This window comes from Triplophysa rosa, linkage group LG22, assembly GCF_024868665.1.
Source record: "Triplophysa rosa linkage group LG22, Trosa_1v2, whole genome shotgun sequence".
Classification (NCBI taxonomy): Eukaryota; Metazoa; Chordata; class Actinopteri; order Cypriniformes; family Nemacheilidae; genus Triplophysa; species Triplophysa rosa.
The window spans coordinates 17,679,354-17,699,142 of NC_079911.1; the positions used below are offsets into that span (position 1 = coordinate 17,679,354).

General features: G+C 42.3%; 1 protein-coding gene across 1 annotated transcript in view; it reads right to left on the reverse strand.

The window, feature by feature from the left end:
* The window catches only part of zswim6 (zinc finger, SWIM-type containing 6), a 56,713-nt gene that overhangs the window by 17,445 nt on the left and 19,479 nt on the right, over window positions 1-19,789 (reverse strand). The window contains exons 2-3 of the mRNA XM_057320669.1: window positions 1,346-1,702; window positions 180-328 (exon numbers count right to left, since the gene is read on the reverse strand). Coding sequence (XP_057176652.1) covers window positions 180-328; window positions 1,346-1,702 — 506 coding nt within the window. The remainder of the gene's footprint in view (window positions 1-179; window positions 329-1,345; window positions 1,703-19,789) is intronic.

Here is a 19,789-nt window from a genome sequence, read left to right on the forward strand (position 1 = left end):
ACATGCATGCGATCAAGCATCGTTTGAGGTTCGACTAAACCCTCAGAATTTTTTATTGATATAAAGGAGGATGTAAGATTGCATGCTATACTTAAAACGCGATATGTTTATTTTATGGTTAATGCTGCGAGATATCTGAAAGATCCAGCAAGTCGTTGTGTGAAATGTGAAGTTCCCACCTTTGAGAACAGGAGATTGAGCTGTTTGCCCGAGCCGTGGTATCCGCCCTGAGACAGGAAGAGCTTCACCTGTTCCTGGACCTGCTCTTCATCCAAATGCCAGCAGTTCTCATCGTCCACGCTGGCTCCTGCCGTGGGGTCCGGAGCCCCTGATTCACAAACACAAAACCAAGACATCAGTGAACGGTATTCAAGGGGCAAAAATGAACATTCTTTCATCGTTATCTCGCCCTCGTGTTTCTTTCCTCTGCAGAACCGGAAAGAAGATATTTTGAAGAACGTTGATAATCAAACAACACTGACCCTCATTGACTTCCATTGTGTGAACCCAAAACCGCAGAGACATTTCTCAAAATATCTTTTTCGTGTTCCACAGAAGAAAGAGTCACATACATATGAACAACATGAAAAAAATGGGTGACAATCCCTTTAACAATGCATTCAATGAAAACACTTTGCCTTTCATTCCTACACTAAACTACAGATTAAAGACCTCAACCTCAACACACCTCAACCACTACAATCTGCACAAAAGTCTTAATTCAAAGCAGACATGATGTTAGAGATTCTTCACACATGCACAGTAAAGCGAGGAAACCACAAACATCGGCCGATGATTTAAGCGCCGTCGACAATGCAACGGGTGTATAGTAAAGATTTATTAGATGCCACATCAAACCGACTTCCTGCATTCCAGCCCTGACCTCACACAGGCCCGGCCTGATGAAAGCACTTCCTTTTCCCCCCGATCTGAAATGTGCTGTTCGCTGACGTTTTTCTCCCCCATAATTGGCACATCCGCTTTAGATTTCCCCTTCCCGACAAAAGAGAAATATAATATGTCCATTGTGCCTCACGATAAGAGACTGAAGCAGTCTTTCTCTCCCTCTAGATTCATGTCAGCAGCCATTGGGAGCATAATACCAGATAACACTAATAAGATGGGGGTGCCGCAGAACGCAGAAACTCTGAATGCCATGAAAATGTGCACGGGACTTAAAAACGGCTGCGAGACATTTCTCCAGAAACAAAAGCTAAAGTTAGGGGTTCAAAAAATCCAATTTGGTAATGCTTTAAGTTTGTAAATGCATTAAAATCGTTCCGTTATTACAAACCGTTGCCATGTTTGGATCATTTGGATGTGTCGTGTCGCTCTACTTTCTCACCGTGCACTTGGTTGATCTCGGAGTTCTGGGACAGGATCTCGTCGGCCAGCTTCTGGGCGGTGGGAAGAACTTCCGTGTGGTGGACGGTGATGAGATACTGCACAAACTTTTGCAACTGGTCCCTGTTCATTTGGAAAAGAGTCTCTGAGATGGGCAGGTGAAGTTTGACCTGCTCGGGCCGCCGTACGCGGTACAGCGACAGCGCCACCACGTGAGCGCAGTAGAAGATGTCCTTGTTTCCGCAGCCGCACGTTACAGACGTGATCTTGCAGCGGTCGAAGCTGATGGCTACGCTGCACACCATCTCGGGTTCTGACGGTGTGGCCGGTTCTGTTACTGTACCGCTGAGATGAAAACCTGAGGAATGGAGAAAGACAGTGTTATTGTGTCTGCTTGACAAATCCATTGGTTCAAACCTGGGTTTGAGTTTTGCCCGAAAGCAAAATGTCTGAATGTTCAGAATCTGTCCTAGATTATTTAGGATTTCACACAGGGGTTCTCAACCTCTTCACTCCAAGGCCCCCCATTGTATTCAACAATATTCAAGGGCCCCCCTCCCACTCACAAAACCCAATTAAATAATTAAAAATGGCCAAATAATTAGAACAACATTCTTTTCTTTTTTTAATGCTTTTTTAAATGTATTTCAATGCTAATTTTGTCGCATTTTAAAATATTGGTCATATTGCGGCCTCCTTGGAAGTCAGCTGGGCGCCCCTGTTGAGAACCACTGGTCTATATCATAGCGGTATAGAAACCACTTAAACACCCTAGCAACCACCCTGCAACTGTCTAGCATCAACGTAGCAACAGCTCAAATGTTATTAAAATTTCCTAAAACAACACATCGACAGCGTATTAAAGTTTGACGTAATAAAATTCTGAAAAGGAGCACAGTGTAGAATATAATAGAGAAGTCTGAGGTTGAACAGAGGTCTGTGTGTGTATGTGTGTGTTTATAACAGAGGGCGGGCAATGTGGGCGGAGCCGCTCGGTGACTGGCGTGTGCCACTACAAAGGCCGGAGTGAATAATGCAGCAGCTCATTTGAATACGGTTTAAAGCGCCCTTGTTGTTGATCCAAAAAAGGCGGAGAATCAAACGTATACTAGTAAGTAAAGCAGACACTAATGAGTCCGTCGTAGCCGCCCCGAGAGTTAGAAAGTCTACAGCCAACTACTCGGACGGTTTCTGATGAAGGACAGAAAGGAAATAAATAAGAAACAAACTGCCTTAGACCTCTGCCTCAGGTCAGTCTGCAGAAATCCTGCCCTCTAAAGCATGCGAATGCATTTATAGGGACATCAAAAGTACAGTGATAGTAAAAGAAAATGGCAATAGCCGACAGAGTTTGAACAATGACAGACAAAGACAAATGTCATCATTACGCTTTCCAAAGGTCATAACTGGAGATTAATGCAGGTGATTACAGCCTAATAAATGCATGCATCAATGTCTCATGCTTTGAGCTGGCCCCTTTATTCTTCACTTTTACCTTCATTCTATTTCGCTATACTTTATTTGATCTGTATGCACTTACATCTGCACATACATAGACATAAAGAGAGACATGGATATGAATATACTGTATAGTGATAGACATATAAGATATACAGATAGATAGGATCTTGATACAAATATAGACAGATAGAATCATATACATATATGAATATAGATATAGACAGACATATATGGATACCTGTACAAATAGCCTGAAAGACATTTACAGATAGACACGTGTATAGAGAGACATATAGATTGACCCATGTATATATTTTTGTCTAAGACGTAAAAGGGTTCAAGCATAAAAACAATAAGTGTAATACTGCTTTAAAATGTTGTTGTTAAAAAAAGGAAAAAGATTTCTGTTGCATTTTTGTTTTTCTGAGCAAAAAATAAATATCATACATTTGACCTGATTTACAGAAGACGCCCACTAAAATGTCATTCAGTGTAACAATCTTGTCAGGCATATTTACAACAAAAATCAATTTATGACACAATAAAAGACTAATTACTTTAACCCCAAATGCTAATTAGTTGTCATTTTAAATTGTTAAAAAAAATTGCCACTATCCTAGGTTTTGCCCATTTATCAATAATAATTGTTTACTCATTTAAAGCACAATAAAATGTCATATGCGCCCTTATTCTTTTATATATTTTAATATGTACAAGTCAGAATAAGCATGTTGTTTGAATTTGTACATAAATATTGTGTTACACTGAATGACAATGTCACATTATTTCAACCAAATTTTGTCATTTTTTTCTCCAAAAACTTAATTGAAAACATAAAGTAGACAATTTACTTACATTTAATGTCCTTGGACATAAAATCACATTTGTAAATTTCTTTTGATGGGGAAATTTTAACGTCTTTGACCCACATACTAATATAGGTAGATAGGTGTACATAGATAGAAGGACATATAGATATACATATAGACAGATAAAGGTCAAACATATGAATATAAATAAAGAGACATAAATATGTTTATAGCTCTATATACATATGCATAGACATATTGAGGTGAATATGAATAGAGAATAAAGACAGACAGACAGACAAAGAGATACAGGGCACAAACAAACAAAACATTTTTCCAGTGATATACAGCCTTCTTAGCTAAATGATAAAAATGCCTTTAAACGTCAGCCGCTATTAGCACATATCATGTTAGCATGGGAGTCGCCCAGCATTAAAACATGAGCAGAAGAGAAAAGAAGTTTCACATCCTTTCTGAATGTGCTGACCTAGCAACATCCACACACTTTCCACAGCACTAAATATATTTCATTACTTGAGAAAAGCTTTTGCTCGTAGGATGTTGAGAAAAGATGCCGAGAGCTATTTCACAACAGGGAGTTAAAGAGAAGAATACAGGCAGGGCGATCGAACACTTTCAGACGTTCACACCAACAACTGTTACGTAAGATAACTTTTCACCTTCCGTATGTGGAGGTCACGCTCAGGTTTTTGGCAAACGCAGGTGTGCGTGGAGATGTGGTTTCTACGCCCACCTGTGTGACGTGTTGTGTGGGCTATGCTTCAGCATCAGAGCTCGACACGGTTACCGTTTACGGTGGTCTAAACCAAACAAACATGATAATAAACACACGTCTAGACTTCTATAGGGTATCCTTCAACGTGAACTGCTATCGAAACTGCCACAGCAAAATCGCCAGTGTTAAAAAGGGTCAAATGAACACTCACAGTGTATATATAATCCACACTGAAAGAGTGTGGATTATATATACACTGCGAGTGTTAATTTGACATTTTTAACACTGGCGATTTTGCTGTGGTCCTTTTGTTTTTCTACACGAGGAAAACAGAGAGGGATGTTTGGTATAGCTATAGCACACTGCAAATCAAGTAATTACGGCCGGCGGTCTCAGGACGGTCACTTACCCTGTTCTGTTCCATCACCAGACACAAACGCACTAACTCTCAGACGACATGCTCGGCAGCGAGCTTCATAATCAAAATTATTTTTCTCTAAAACGCTCCCTGTGGAAGGAGGAGGTAATAATGAAAGCCAGCGCAGTTTCAGAGGCTAATATAAGGAGAGATTTCGCTATTCATCACCACCCAAATGAATAAACAGCAGCACGTGGGCGCCGATGTCTCACGTAAACATGTTTGGTCACACTTCCACCTGAGGTCTCAAGGAAAAAAAAAAGATTAGGACTATTGAGCACAATTTTCCAAAATTACTTTCTACAAAATGTTTCAGATCTTTTGTTATTTTCTATAATCATAACCCCTTCAATCATGAATGAAAACTATTCATGTTTTGCATGTTCAAATGTACTTCAGAAAAAAAAGATGATTAATGAAATGACACATTTACAGTAATGAGTGTGATGTTTTTCTGAGCAGGCTAATGAGGGGTTTAGAAACGTGCGTAATTGTCATGAAAATAAGGTCAAGTTGCAAAATATCTTCATGGAGCTAAAAATAGGCGTTGCTTTATTCAAACAAAATGTAAATGTTTCAGGCATTTCTCGACAGACTGACAACACACGCTAATGGTTTTTTTGGCACTCGTGTGGAAACAGGGGAACTCTTTAACAAGCGGCTTGCGTCAGGAGAGGATGCCGTCCGCGCAAATTCTCCCGAGCTTTCGTATCGCGAGGAGCGGCGTTTCCAGGACAGATCATAAGAACGAAGCCATCTGTTAGCCTGGGTTAAAGGCTGCCGTGGGCTTCCTGCTGTTTTGTGACGGACTGACAAATAATTAGCTTCACCTTCACGCCGCTCATGGCGCTTATGCTAACTTCGACAAAAAATGAAGAGAATGTGAATCTAGCTGCAGTACAATACTCCACCACATGGAGTGCTATTCAAGAAGCGATCCCGCAAAACGATCATAACGATAAATCCGGGTCATACTGTCTGGTGCAATTTTGGGGTGAAATTTCTTAATACTCTTGACATTTCTTAGCCGTTTTCATCTAAAACAGTCAAATACTTATTTACAATCGTAAATGGATGCAATACAGCGGCCACACAACTAGCAGACGGCTCGCAGAGTTTTGAGGAACCTCGCACGTGGCACAATGACATTTATTGGGGTTTTATGACAAATAATTACACCGTGGATCGTATATCAAGGTTTTATAAGCTCGGGCCGGCGGACGCGTCACGTGGCAGCTGATAGGTCTTTGAGTTATGTCAGAGCCCCTCCTGCTGGGGAATTTACTGGCTGGGTAGCTGATGTTAAAGACGGCATTAATGGAATAGCCGGGGCAACAAGACAATTAGTACGACTTTAATTAAGGCATCTTCTCAGTGGTCAGTTTTATTAAAGCACTTAGATAAAACCCAAAGGATATTACACACCAGCACAAGACGACAATCTATAGCTAATATGCAGCTTGGGAGGACAGCGAATTACAACGCGGTAGAAATGCTAACGTGTTGTTGCTGCCACAAGGTAACGAAATAAGCTGATTTGAGAGCTTTGAATTCGCTTTTACAGCGGATGGGGATGGGATTTGCATTGTGGATGGGTGATACAGCGCAGTGGTTCTCAAATGATGGGCTGCAGAAGAATAAAAGTAACCAATTTCATACTTGTGCATGATTGTGATAGCAGAATAAATAAGGTAAGTAGGTAAGTTACACAAACACTGCTGTGAAATCACAAAATTATCATTTCAATTATTAAGCATCATTTTTTGGTAAGCAAAATAAATGTCTTTTTGGTCATATTTGCAGCTGATATTAGCCATGGTGTGGATTACATCCAGCTGCGAGTTGAGGGGATTGATAATGCCTTGGTTCTCGGCCGACAGCGGGGCTAGTCGCTCTCACACACCCTGACAAAGAAAATGAAGGAGAATGCCGGCCGAGGCTTTTTTCCGCTCATGAAAAGCGCAGCAGAAATGTGCTCAGACAGCCCCAGGTTCCCAGAGATGGACAAGTCTTATTGTACAACGTCTAACGCCGGAGCGCCTCATCCCTAACCAGCCTTCAAAGAGACGTGCATCTAACCTTTCCAGCCCGAAAACGACCTTTTCAAGCATTTCCATTTTAAAACGTCCAATTAGCTCTGACCTACACGTCCCAAAGACAGATCTGTGGAGAAATGCAATACAACTACTAAACAAAGCGGTAAGGTTGGGTTCAGATCAACATGCTGGCTTTGGGTAACACAAACAGGTTATGTATTTTTTTCTAAACGTGTTCATGACTCTTTCTTTCAGTGGTTCAATGGGGCCGAATGTTGTTTGGTTATCAACGTTCTTTAAAATATCTTCTCTTATGTTCTGCAGAAGAAAGAAAGTCATACGGGTTTGAAATGACATGACAGAATTTTCAGGTTAAACTGCCCCTGTAAATGGAGACACACATGGGGAAGTGTCTACAACTGAATCACGTGGCCGGTTCTCATTGGGAATCCCGAAATGCATTGCTTGATGTTGCAAGCGCAAGCAAACAAGTGGTTTCCATTATGCTGAAAGATATGGGATGAAGGAAGTGTTTGCTTTGGGGAACGACTGCACAGAAACACGCCGCTTAATGATGCAGAACGTGTTTTTCTGTTTACTTACTCCGGCCAGTACACAGATAAAACACGACGTCGGCCGATTCCCCTCCACCACGGCAAAAATGACACAAATTTAATGTCTTTGCAGTGTGCACGCCACCCGGTTTCTTAAGATCTTCAGGAAGAAACAAAACTCACTCTACAAAGACAATCTCCAGCTGGATAACTAGAAGGAATTTAAGCCCGCTCAACCCACAAAACATGGGCGTTTTCAGAAGCTCATGTGTAAGTTATTAAACGCTGACATTTCACCCCATAACGCCCTTTAGGGTGGTCACTGGAGGGTTCCCAAAGAGGCCAGTGTGTCTCGAAACTAGCCAATTTTAGCCCAAACCCAACACTGAGCTGTTGTCCCAGAAACCAAGTTAACCATGCTGAAACCCTCGCTTCAGTCGGTTCTACATAAACCAGTGTGTTTTCTTCTGCAGACCACCCAAACACAAGAGAACAGATCAAAAGCATTTTTAAAAGCCGTTTCTGTCTGCTAAAGCGCTCCACGGAGTGATTACTACCACGTCCCTCGGCGCTCACCACTTCATCCCCAAAAATTACACTCTAAAAATATATCAACACAAAGGCAAATACCAGTAGCCATATATAGATACAAGAAAATCATGATGGAGGTCAGACGTTGAGTTCCCTCCGCTTACAAATTAAATAACTGACCTCATGAGACTTCTGCAGAGAAAGAAAAAAACATCAAAGATCATTTAAAGGGAAAGTTCATCTGGAAATAAAAATCTTGTCAGCTTTTATTCACACTCATGTGGTTTAAAACATGTATGACTTTCTACAAAAGAAGATATTTTGAGAAATGTCTCCACACAATGGAAGTCAATGGGGTTTCAGTGTTGTTCGATTATCAACATTCTTCAAAATATCTTCTTTTGTGTTCTGCAGAAGAAAGAAGCTCGTACACGTATGAAATGACATGAGGGTGAATAAACGATGACAGAATTTTCATTTTTGGCTGAACTAACCCCTTTAAGCCTTTCAACACTTCAGCAAATCCAAATACAAAAACCTGTCCCGTTAAATACGAGGAAATACTTTGGCAAATTTAATTCTCCGTAGCTGAATAGTTGTCTAAATCAAATTTGGAAATTCCCTGAGAATTGTACACAACAGACGTCTTAAATCCAGTGAATTATCTTGAAAGAAACATAAATGAAAACACGCTAAAGTTAATAATGATATAAACTCTGCACTTAAATGACCTCTAGGAGAGAGAATATTCAATCACAGATACATCCGAAAAACCAAAGTCCTTTACCACAACTTGGCAACATTTCAACCTTTTATGCAAGTTTCAATTTATCAAAATAGAAAGTCAGAAGTTTCCAGACCCTTCCATATCTACAGCCCTTTACCAGACATCATCAATGACCCACACAGAGCTTCATCCTTAACATTAGACAGATTATATCGTGCCTGTTAAAAGGCTCAAACGATGAAAAACAGAGAACTTCCCCCGATCCGCAGGCAGGAACATCAATGCGTCAAGGTCATTGAATGTGGACACAACAGAGAACCTCCTCAGGCATCTTTTATGATAATACCGGAGGTCACAAAAGCACTGTGAAGTCTGTGTCATTTGCCTATCATTTACAACTTTTACATAATTTTTTAATAAGTACCATTTAAATTCTGAAGGACATGCAAAACACTTTTATAGATGTTCTCTACAAACAAACCACGCCGACAGACAGTCAGAAAGTGTGTACGTGTAAGACTCTTAGGTGGTGTTTACACTAGCCCGTTGACGTACGAAAACGTTTTAAAAGAGAAAACTATCCTCGTTTATACTGCCGTTTCCACATGCGTTTTAGAAGAAAATCTGCGTTTACACTAAACTACCGAAAACGCATGTCACATGACCATTCAGACCATGCATGCGCACACAAATGTAAACGGTTGTATTGGCATACATAAATTGGTTGTTGATGACAGTTGGTTGGTTACTAGTCACAGACCAACCAGTACAAAATGAACATGATGGCGAGGAAAAGCAAGGACATATTCGCGTGGATAACGTTAGATGAGGTTTGGTTAGGCTTGTTTGATTTCTTCCGGCACCACGCAGACCGATCGACGGATGACATCGCAGTACTTCGTGAGTTATTTAAAAGCACACGGCTCTCGATTCGCTCTCGTGTTGCTGTAATGTCACCAAGCTGCGCTGCGTACATGGATCGACACGAAGTTAAACAAGCCTGTTGTTTACACGGTGCTTGCGAGGCTGGTCATTGTCGCCTGCAGGTAGCATAATGCCTCATATGACCGCGGCTTAACGAATCAGGGAAGCAAACGCAATGATACAGACGACCCAATTAGTAAGCGAATGTGGGCAACCACACCTGCGTATTCTAAAGTCTCAGCGTTTATACAGAAACGCAACCCCCGGAGTTTTCAAACTAAAACGGGGTCTGCACCGTCTCCAAAAGTCTCCGTTTTCGGAGGTCGAAAACTCCGGAGTAGTGTAAACGGCAGGCGCAACCGTAGCAAGAGTTGTGCGTTTTTAAAGGGAAACGCACTTGTATAAACGCCATCTTAGTGTGTGGTCTCATCAGTAAACAGCATGCCGCTGGTCTGAAAGGAGACCGGGCTGGTTTCTCCTCTCTTCACCGGGGGCTTGGAAAAGCACAGCTGCAGCCCAGCGGTGTTTTCACAACAATCAGCTTTCACCATGCCGAACAGGACCCCGTGACCAACAGGGCCCCCGCCTTGTCCTCCGGGGCCCGTCTGTTTGCTCAGTGGATCACTTTTCTAAAACACATGAGAGAGAAGCAGTTCTGCACCAGAAACATCGTTTGCTAGACCCCTCCTACTGATTCCGACTCAGAAATACACAAAGGGATGAAGAAACAGACTTACACCTGTTTCCCGGGGTGGTCTCGGAGACCTTACACTTCAGCCCTGATTCACATTACAGGAAGAAATGGAAAACCAGGTTCTTGGAAACACATGGGAGAACGGCAACAAAGGCGACGGCCGAACCCCTGTCACGGCCATCAGGACTGCTTGCTGAGCGAGGAAGCTGATAAAATATCTATGTGCAAACCTGAACACTCATTATTTGCCTAACCCGACACAAAAAACAACAACAAAATGTTATTTTTGTAACACTAAATATAGTTGCTACAATATTGGGAGTTATTCCAAAACAGAAAAGCAGTCATTAAGCTACAAGGCGACACACCCCAAACAAGTCGTCAGTATATTTCGGTGGCACACACTTCTACTGCTTGTCCCAGAAATTTTCTAGGAGTCGACAGGGTGGAAATCTGTCCGTCTAACCGATGCGAAAGCAGATGCATTTGACATGACTGAGGCCTGTGAGTAATTGGTTGACCACAACATCTCTCTCTCTTTCCCGGGAGCAGAGGTGTGGGCTCTTGGGAGGGACGCGGGACCCCTTCCTGCACATTAGGGCCCCAGTGGTGAGGGTGAAATGCCATATAAAAATAGGAAGCATCCACATACATGAGGTGAACTGAGCTTTCTTCTCTCTGCCACATAATATCAGCAACTTCTATATGTGTATTAAGCTGGGTACAACATGTTCTCCCAGAAAGTTTTTCTACCAATATATATATATATATATATTGTTTAAATAAATACTTTTAGCCAAACTAAATGTTGTGGTGTAACGTATTATGACTATCAACGAATACTTAACAAACGAATGAAATAAAACGAAAGTGAAACTAAACATTAACTCGGATGCATCTACAGCGCCAACCTAAAGGAGATTTAGGCCCAATCCCAATTCTATTTTCTACCCCTTCGCCTACCCCTTCCCCTTGCCTCTTGAAACAAAGTGGCAAGGGGAAGGGCTACAAATTTTCCGCTAAGAAATGGGACACCACTACTACACTGTTATACGTCATCATATACGTCGTTGCTAGCTCGTCACGTCAGAGGACATGTGCCGATGCACCTGTTCCAAATTATTATGCAAATGATATCTTTCTCTGGTTTTCCTAATTTGTCGATGCAAATGACAGTCAGTATAATTTTCAAGTAATCAACAGTTAGGGTACATTTGGAATTTTATTGAACAAACCTCCCACTGACAACAGTATTTATTTAAAAAATGAAAAACTCAAAATGCACTGTTCCAAATTATTATGCACAACAGAGTTTGAAAACATTTCATAGGTTGTAAAAAACTGAAAATGGTCATTTGTTGAATTTGCAGCATTAGGAGGTCATATTTACTGAAATCAAAAGCTATTTCAATCAAAAACATCCTAACAGGGCAAGTTACATGTTAACATAGGACCCCTTCTTTGATATCACCTTCACAATTCTTGCATCCATTGAACTTGTGAGTTTTTGGATAGTTTCTGATTGAATTTCTTTGCAGGATGTCAGAATAGCCTCCCAGAGCTGCTGTTTTGATGCTAACTGCCTCCCACCATCATAGATCTTTCGCTTGAGGATGCTCCAAAGGTTCTCAATAGGGTTGAGGTCAGGGGAGGATGGTGGCCACACCATGAGTTTCTCTCCTTTTATGCCCATAGCAGCCAATGACACAGAGGTATTCTTTGCAGCATGAGATGGTGCATTGTCATGCATGAAGATGATTTTGCTACGGAAGGCATGGTTCTTCTTTTTGTACCATGGAAGAAAGTGCTCAGTCAGAAACTCTACATACCTTGCAGAGTTCATTTTCACACCTTCAGGGACCCTAAAGGGGCCCACCAGCTGTCTCCCCATGATTCCAGCCCAAAACATGACTCCGCCACCTCCTTGCTGACGTCGCAGCCTTGTTGGGACATGGTGGCCATCCACCAACCATCCACTACTCCATCCATCTGGACCATCCAGGGTTGCACGGCACTCATCAGTAAACAAGACTGTTTGAAAATTAGTCTTCATGTATGTGTGGGCCCACTGCAACCGTTTCTGCTTGTGAGCATTGGTTAGGGGTGGCCGAATAGTAGGTTTATGCACAACTGCAAGCATCTGGAGGATCCTACACCTTGAGGTTTTCGGGACTCCCGAGGCACCAGCAGCTTCAAATACCTGTTTGCTGCTTTGCAATGGCATTTTTGCAGCTGCTCTCTTAATCCGATGAATTTGTCTGGAAGAAACCTTCCTCATTCTGCCTTTATCTGCACGAACCCTTCTGTGCTCTGAATCAGCCACAAATCTCTTCACAGTACGATGATCTCGCTTAAGTTTTCGTGAAATATCTAATGTTTTCATACCTTGTCCAAGACATTGCACTATTTGACGCTTTTCGGCAGCAGACAGATCCTTTTTCTTTCCCATATTGCTTGAAACCTGTGGCCTGCTTAATAATGTGGAACGTCCTTCTTAAGTAGTTTTCCTGTAATTGGGCTCACCTGGCAAACTACTTATCACAGGTGTCTGAGATTGATTCAGTCCAAGAGCCTGAGACACAATACCATCCATAAGTTTAATTGAACAATATAAAATTAAATGTTTACGACACTTAAATCCAATTTGCATAATAATTTGGAACGCAGTGTACANACTACCGAAAACGCATGTCACATGACCATTCAGACCATGCATGCGCACACAAATGTGAACGGTTGTATTGGCATACATAAATTGGTTGTTGATGACAGTTGGTTGGTTACTAGTCACAGACCAACCAGTACAAAATGAACATGATGGCGAGGAAAAGCAAGGACATATTCGCGTGGATAACGTTAGATGAGGTTTGGTTAGGCTTGTTTGATTTCTTCCGGCACCACGCAGACCGATCGACGGATGACATCGCAGTACTTCGTGAGTTATTTAAAAGCACACAGCTCTCGATTCGCTCTGGTGTTGCTGTAATGTCACCAAGCTGCGCTGCGTACATGGATCGACACAAAGTTAAACAAGACTGTTGTTTACACGGTGCTTGCGAGGCTGGTCATTGTCGCCTGCAGGTAGCATAATGCCTCATATGACCGCGGCTTAACGAATCAGGGAAGCAAACGCAATGATACAGACGACCCAATTAGTAAGCGAATGTGGGCAACCACACCTGCGTATTCTAAAGTCTCAGCGTTTATACAGAAACGCAACCCCCGGAGTTTTCAAACTAAAACGGGGTCTGCACCGTCTCCAAAAGTCTCCGTTTTCGGAGGTCGAAAACTCCGGAGTAGTGTAAACGGCAGGCGCAACCGTAGCAAGAGTTGTGCGTTTTTAAAGGGAAACGCACTTGTATAAACGCCATCTTAGTGTGTGGTCTCATCAGTAAACAGCATGCCGCTGGTCTGAAAGGAGACCGGGCTGGTTTCTCCTCTCTTCACCGGGGGCTTGGAAAAGCACAGCTGCAGCCCAGCGGTGTTTTCACAACAATCAGCTTTCACCATGCCGAACAGGACCCCGTGACCAACAGGGCCCCCGCCTTGTCCTCCGGGGCCCGTCTGTTTGCTCAGTGGATCACTTTTCTAAAACACATGAGAGAGAAGCAGTTCTGCACCAGAAACATCGTTTGCTAGACCCCTCCTACTGATTCCGACTCAGAAATACACAAAGGGATGAAGAAACAGACTTACACCTGTTTCCCGGGGTGGTCTCGGAGACCTTACACTTCAGCCCTGATTCACATTACAGGAAGAAATGGAAAACCAGGTTCTTGGAAACACATGGGAGAACGGCAACAAAGGCGACGGCCGAACCCCTGTCACGGCCATCAGGACTGCTTGCTGAGCGAGGAAGCTGATAAAATATCTATGTGCAAACCTGAACACTCATTATTTGCCTAACCCGACACAAAAAACAACAACAAAATGTTATTTTTGTAACACTAAATATAGTTGCTACAATATTGGGAGTTATTCCAAAACAGAAAAGCAGTCATTAAGCTACAAGGCGACACACCCCAAACAAGTCGTCAGTATATTTCGGTGGCACACACTTCTACTGCTTGTCCCAGAAATTTTCTAGGAGTCGACAGGGTGGAAATCTGTCCGTCTAACCGATGCGAAAGCAGATGCATTTGACATGACTGAGGCCTGTGAGTAATTGGTTGACCACAACATCTCTCTCTCTTTCCCGGGAGCAGAGGTGTGGGCTCTTGGGAGGGACGCGGGACCCCTTCCTGCACATTAGGGCCCCAGTGGTGAGGGTGAAATGCCATATAAAAATAGGAAGCATCCACATACATGAGGTGAACTGAGCTTTCTTCTCTCTGCCACATAATATCAGCAACTTCTATATGTGTATTAAGCTGGGTACAACATGTTCTCCCAGAAAGTTTTTCTACCAATATATATATATATATATATAAACACTGTGTAATATTTTGCTATTTTTAACTCACTCCATAAAAGAATGAAAACTGTAATGCAGCAACAGTTTTGTCAAAGTGAGAAAATAATATATCTATTTCTATCTTTGTATATAAATATACATATACTGTACATATATTGATCGATAGATGATCAGAACCTTGCATCTCCAAAACCGCTACTTTTTAGAAAATAGAAATAAACTGTATTTTTTAAGAATTAAACACGGTGTTGTCAAAGTTAAAAAGCTATAAAACTTGTATTATTTCATAGCTTTTATCATTTTTTATACTTTTATTATACTTTTTTGGTTAAATTATTTATAATACTTTTATTGGTTAAATATTTGCAAAACTCATAGACAAACGTGAAGAAAAAGATAAAAATCATAAAAAATGAAGGTTTCCATCCGACAGAGACAGTATATAAGGGAAGTCACAAAATCAGATGTTTGCTACACAATTGTGTCAAAAATATTCATATTTTTGCAAGATATATTGAATTAGAAAATGCTATCAGCCAATTTTGTGTTCTTTCTTTTTGTGGCCAAAGAATCACGGGCAAAACACAAGCAAAGGGAGACGGAGACAGAGTTTGAATCCACCGTAGCACAATAAAAAATATATAATCAAATAATTGTATAGCTAACGTACTTATGTAAAATACAAGATCTATTCTGTCAAAGGATACACATTTATTTACAACGCAAAAATCTTCAAGGCATTTAAAAGGCTTTTTAACCCAAGTTTGGTTTTACCAGTTTTAGGCTTGAAAAACCCAGTGGTTATTAGTCAAACACAGAGTTGTGCACACTTGAGCAAGCATTTCACTTCCCCTCAGAGACGCTTGCTCAGTTAGTATGCCTGGAACTTACACCCAGACTGACTGACTGGAAAACTTGACTAATAACGGACACGAAGAAAAGAGAGACGCGCAACAGAGAGAGAGAGAAAATGCAGTGGCGGCAGAGAGACTGAAGTGAGCAAACTCCGCCCACCTCCCAGACAGCCGCCTCTTCTGCTTCTCAGTCAGCTGATGCTGTGTTCCACTCCACTGCAGTCAGTCATCTGCACTCACTCACCCTCTCTGACACACATCAACACGAGCACATACCACACACTTACTGCGTCTGAATAAACTTCTATTTAAACGTTTATCATTTTATAGATTTTTTATACAAATGTACATAAAGGAGGTTCTGCCATTTATAACAAACCTCCACAGCTATATTCCTAAAACACAGCTTTGTAAACTACACCCACACAAACGTGCCGTAGACCTGCCCCTGCATGGCCCCACCCTAAAGCGTGCTGTCCCTGCGCTGAACTGCACCGCTGCTGACATCATGGCAACATGAGGGAGAGGCAGAGCGAGGGGGTGGGGTGAGCGAGAGAGAGAGAGAATTCCTAAACAGTAGACAAACCCACTGGTGGGAAGCTTAGAAAGCCCTCAGCTGTGGCAAGAAAAAGCGAAGGCTTGGCCACGCGCCAGACCTCTGAGCTCAGCATTTTGTAATGCACTTCCTTTTCGCTTAACAGCTTGCATAATAGCGCCGGCCGCCAAGGCCGCCAACCTTTAACTCTTTGTTTCCCAATCACTATTTAATGTATGCCGTGTGGACGGGGCAAAATAATGACTGTGACAACAAATCTCTTTCCCAGAATTCAACCTACTGGTTCATAAAAAAAACCCCAAGCAGCTCTTGGTAAGGATCGGGCTGTTTTTTGTCGTTAAGCCTCGGAGCACAAAACCATCCGGACCAGTTCTTGCCCAATGCCTACTGCTGTGCCAGTTCAGATATGAAACAAGAGAAATGATTTCATCAGCCCAACGCCAACAGACGAGGCCGTTAGACACGGGTCCGGCCTTCACTAGACTCAACCATCAACCAGTCTCTACCATCCTCCACCGTCAGGTCTGTTTACACTGACGCTCGACAGAAATGTGACCAGACAACAGATTTGAACAGAAACGCTTCAGCTGCGTCTCGACCGGTTTGGAACTCTTCGTGGAAACCAAGAGCATCCCAGTTCACATATAATACGACAGCATCTCATATATGTTTATCTGCTTTTCATTGGTGTGTTAATACACCGGCAGTCAGCCAGAGTCTATAATATCTCCAGTCCTGAGGGACAGCCTGTGCGCGACTAAAAAAAGGAAAGTAAATAGCATGTCTGAAAAGGTGAAATTTCACTGCACGCCCACCAAAAGATTTAAATGTCACTATAAATTACAACCGGCAGCTGTGCGGCCCTGACCGTAGACGGGCTCTGTATGTCTTCTAATACACAGCAAGGATACAAATCTCCAAATCTGTGAACTGGACAAAAATATTGAGATTGTATATATTACCCCAAACCTTTTCTAACAATTGACCTTTTGGCCTTGCCTAATAAAAACAAGCAACAAATGAACACGAATCGTTTTTATGCATGAAAATGTGGAATGAGAAATTCCCTAAAATATTTGCACTCTGCTCATGTTTTATGAATGAAGCCATTCCTTTCTAATATTCTTATACATGGTGTGCTTTTGCAATTTTGTGCAATTCATTTGTCATCAGCAAACTGTAATCGAAATATCAGAACTACTTAAATTGATACAAAAATAATGTCATGTGGAATGTGTCTTAAAGCTGAAAAAAGAAAAACAAAAATCGGATATTGACCAAATCCATAGCCAGATTCACCTCGGTAAACTAAAATACTTTTTAGGTTGAGCTTACAAGATTTGGGGGAAAATGTTAGTTTGGCATCATAAAGAAAAGCATAAATGAATCTGCAATTTTATTCAAACAGAGTTGCAGACAGAACGGCAAAATTAAAAACACGTTTATGTTTATATTGCTGTTAAACTGGATCGTACATATTTCAATGGCTCTACGACAACAAAATGTCGCCTTCACTTCGCCGAGCCAAAACTGGCTCCGAGAAGACGCAGTAAAAGAGCCAAGAAACCGTAAGGCGTTCCCTCCCCATTCACATCTGCAGTGATGGGCGCACAACTGAAGGGGTCATTTTCAACTTGCTGTGACTAGACCTGTCTTTAACAGCAGGCCCCGCGACACAATAGCTTTCCCCCTCTTTCAGCAGCATCCCACCCCTCACACAAGACCCCTGCCTCCCCTCCCAGCCCGGCATTATGTGCGTCTGAATGTGCGGGGTTAGGTGTGCAGTGTAAGGTAGCAGTAAGCCCTGCTCACAATAGAGAACACAATCTCTCCTTTTGACACAGCAGCCGGCCCCTGAAGGGTCCGAACCAAGAGGGAGGGGGTGGGGTCTGGGTCGGTACGTAATTGTGAAGAAGAGTGAGTGGCTCTCGAACTAAAGCTCTGACAACAATGGATGCCTCCAGCCCCTCTCCGTAGCCCTTTAACCGCATCGAGGAACCACAAAAGGGTCCCCACAGCCTTCCAGGCCAAAGCTCCAAAGAACCCAGAGCAAACATCAACAATAAGAGATGGAGGAGCTGGAGGCGGCCACAACGGTTGGGGAGGAACCGGGATTCAAGCAAACAAGCCATCCGCAAACTAGGTCAATTGAAGCCCAATGCAAGCAATCTCCAACTGATCAGACGGGGGTGGGTGAGACGTATCTTAGACTTGTACAAGCAAAAATTCACTAGCTAACTCAATGCGATGTTCTAGTGTAGATTTCGAGTTTAATTGAGACCATCACGGCTTCTCCGGACCCTGGCGAGACTCATTCTTTAAAGAGCGGCTTCAATATGGATGAGCTCCATCTATCCATGAGAAGAAGAATAGTTTTATGGCTTTCAGCAAAGGAAGCCCCCCGGGCTAGAGTTTAGAGTCTTTACATTTGGGCGAACAAACTGCAAGTATTTTTAAAGATTTGTTTTTGGCCTTTTTTTCTTTAATTGTACAGCTATTGTTAGAGAGGACAGGAAGCGAAGTGGGAGAGAGAAGGGGGTGGGTTCGGGAAAGGGCCATGAGACGGGAATCGAACCCTGGTCGCCCGATGCACTACCGCGCCACATGTCGGAGCACTGCCCACTAGGCTATTGGTTCCGACACAAACTGCAAGTTTTAAATGAAAGATTTGAAAGGGGATCATTATGGTCACTACAATATACAAGCTACAACCAGGGTGTAGAGAAAAGAGCAGGGAAGTGAAAAGGGCAGGGAAGTTGTTTTGTTTCATTCAAAACAAAACAAAACAAAACAAAACAAAACAAAACAGACCGATTATTAGAAAAACTGATAAAACCAGTGTGGTGAAAACCAAAGATTACACAAATACTAGAACAGAAATGTGTGGAATGACTTGGGTCAAACACTCGATCAGTTTCAGTCTTTTATAAAAATGGCACGAGTTGGTCCGGTGGTTACTGGTTAAAAAGTGCACAATTTTCAAACAAAAAAGTTCAATATTTACATTAAAAGAGGGACACAAATCATAATTAGGAACAAAAACATCATAGAGATCACAGGTGGGCTCTTCTGATTTGGGCCAGTAACCAACCACCCCAAACAGATAGCAACCCATTTGGAACAGGTTAGAGACTGCATAGCAACACCCTGGCAACCATACCCAACACCTAGCATTGTGACATCATGAGGCTTCCCAATCCCATTTTTCTTAGAAGTAAAAATCAAGTTCTCTTTAAATGATGCTGACTCAACATATCTAAGCTCTCAAGGACCTGTTTATATATCTCAGCCTTTCTCAACACCCAAAATCTCAAAACAGGGCCACTCTGAAAACAAAATTCCACAAATGAATTGAAAGAGAGCAAATGCCCGGTCAGATATTGGCTTTAGTCGCTATGAAAATTCCCTTTTGTCCGGTGCATTTCCAACAGCAACAGCAAAGCACTGGCCATTCATCAGAGAGGACAGCTGGCTAGTTCACAGTCATGGCGCTTTGACACACAATCCAAACACACACAGCGCTGTCAGCCTTTTCAGTTACCTCACCTTTAACTCCCAGAATTCCTGTGTGGAGCAGCACCACAATGGGGACAGAGAGCGAACCATCCTCCTCCATAGCAACACACATTAGATCTGTGTTTTCAATTACGAGAGGAAGAGACAGAACGACCACGGGAGGAGACCGTAGACTAAAGATACATCTGCACGTCCTCTAGTGGAATCTAGATTCT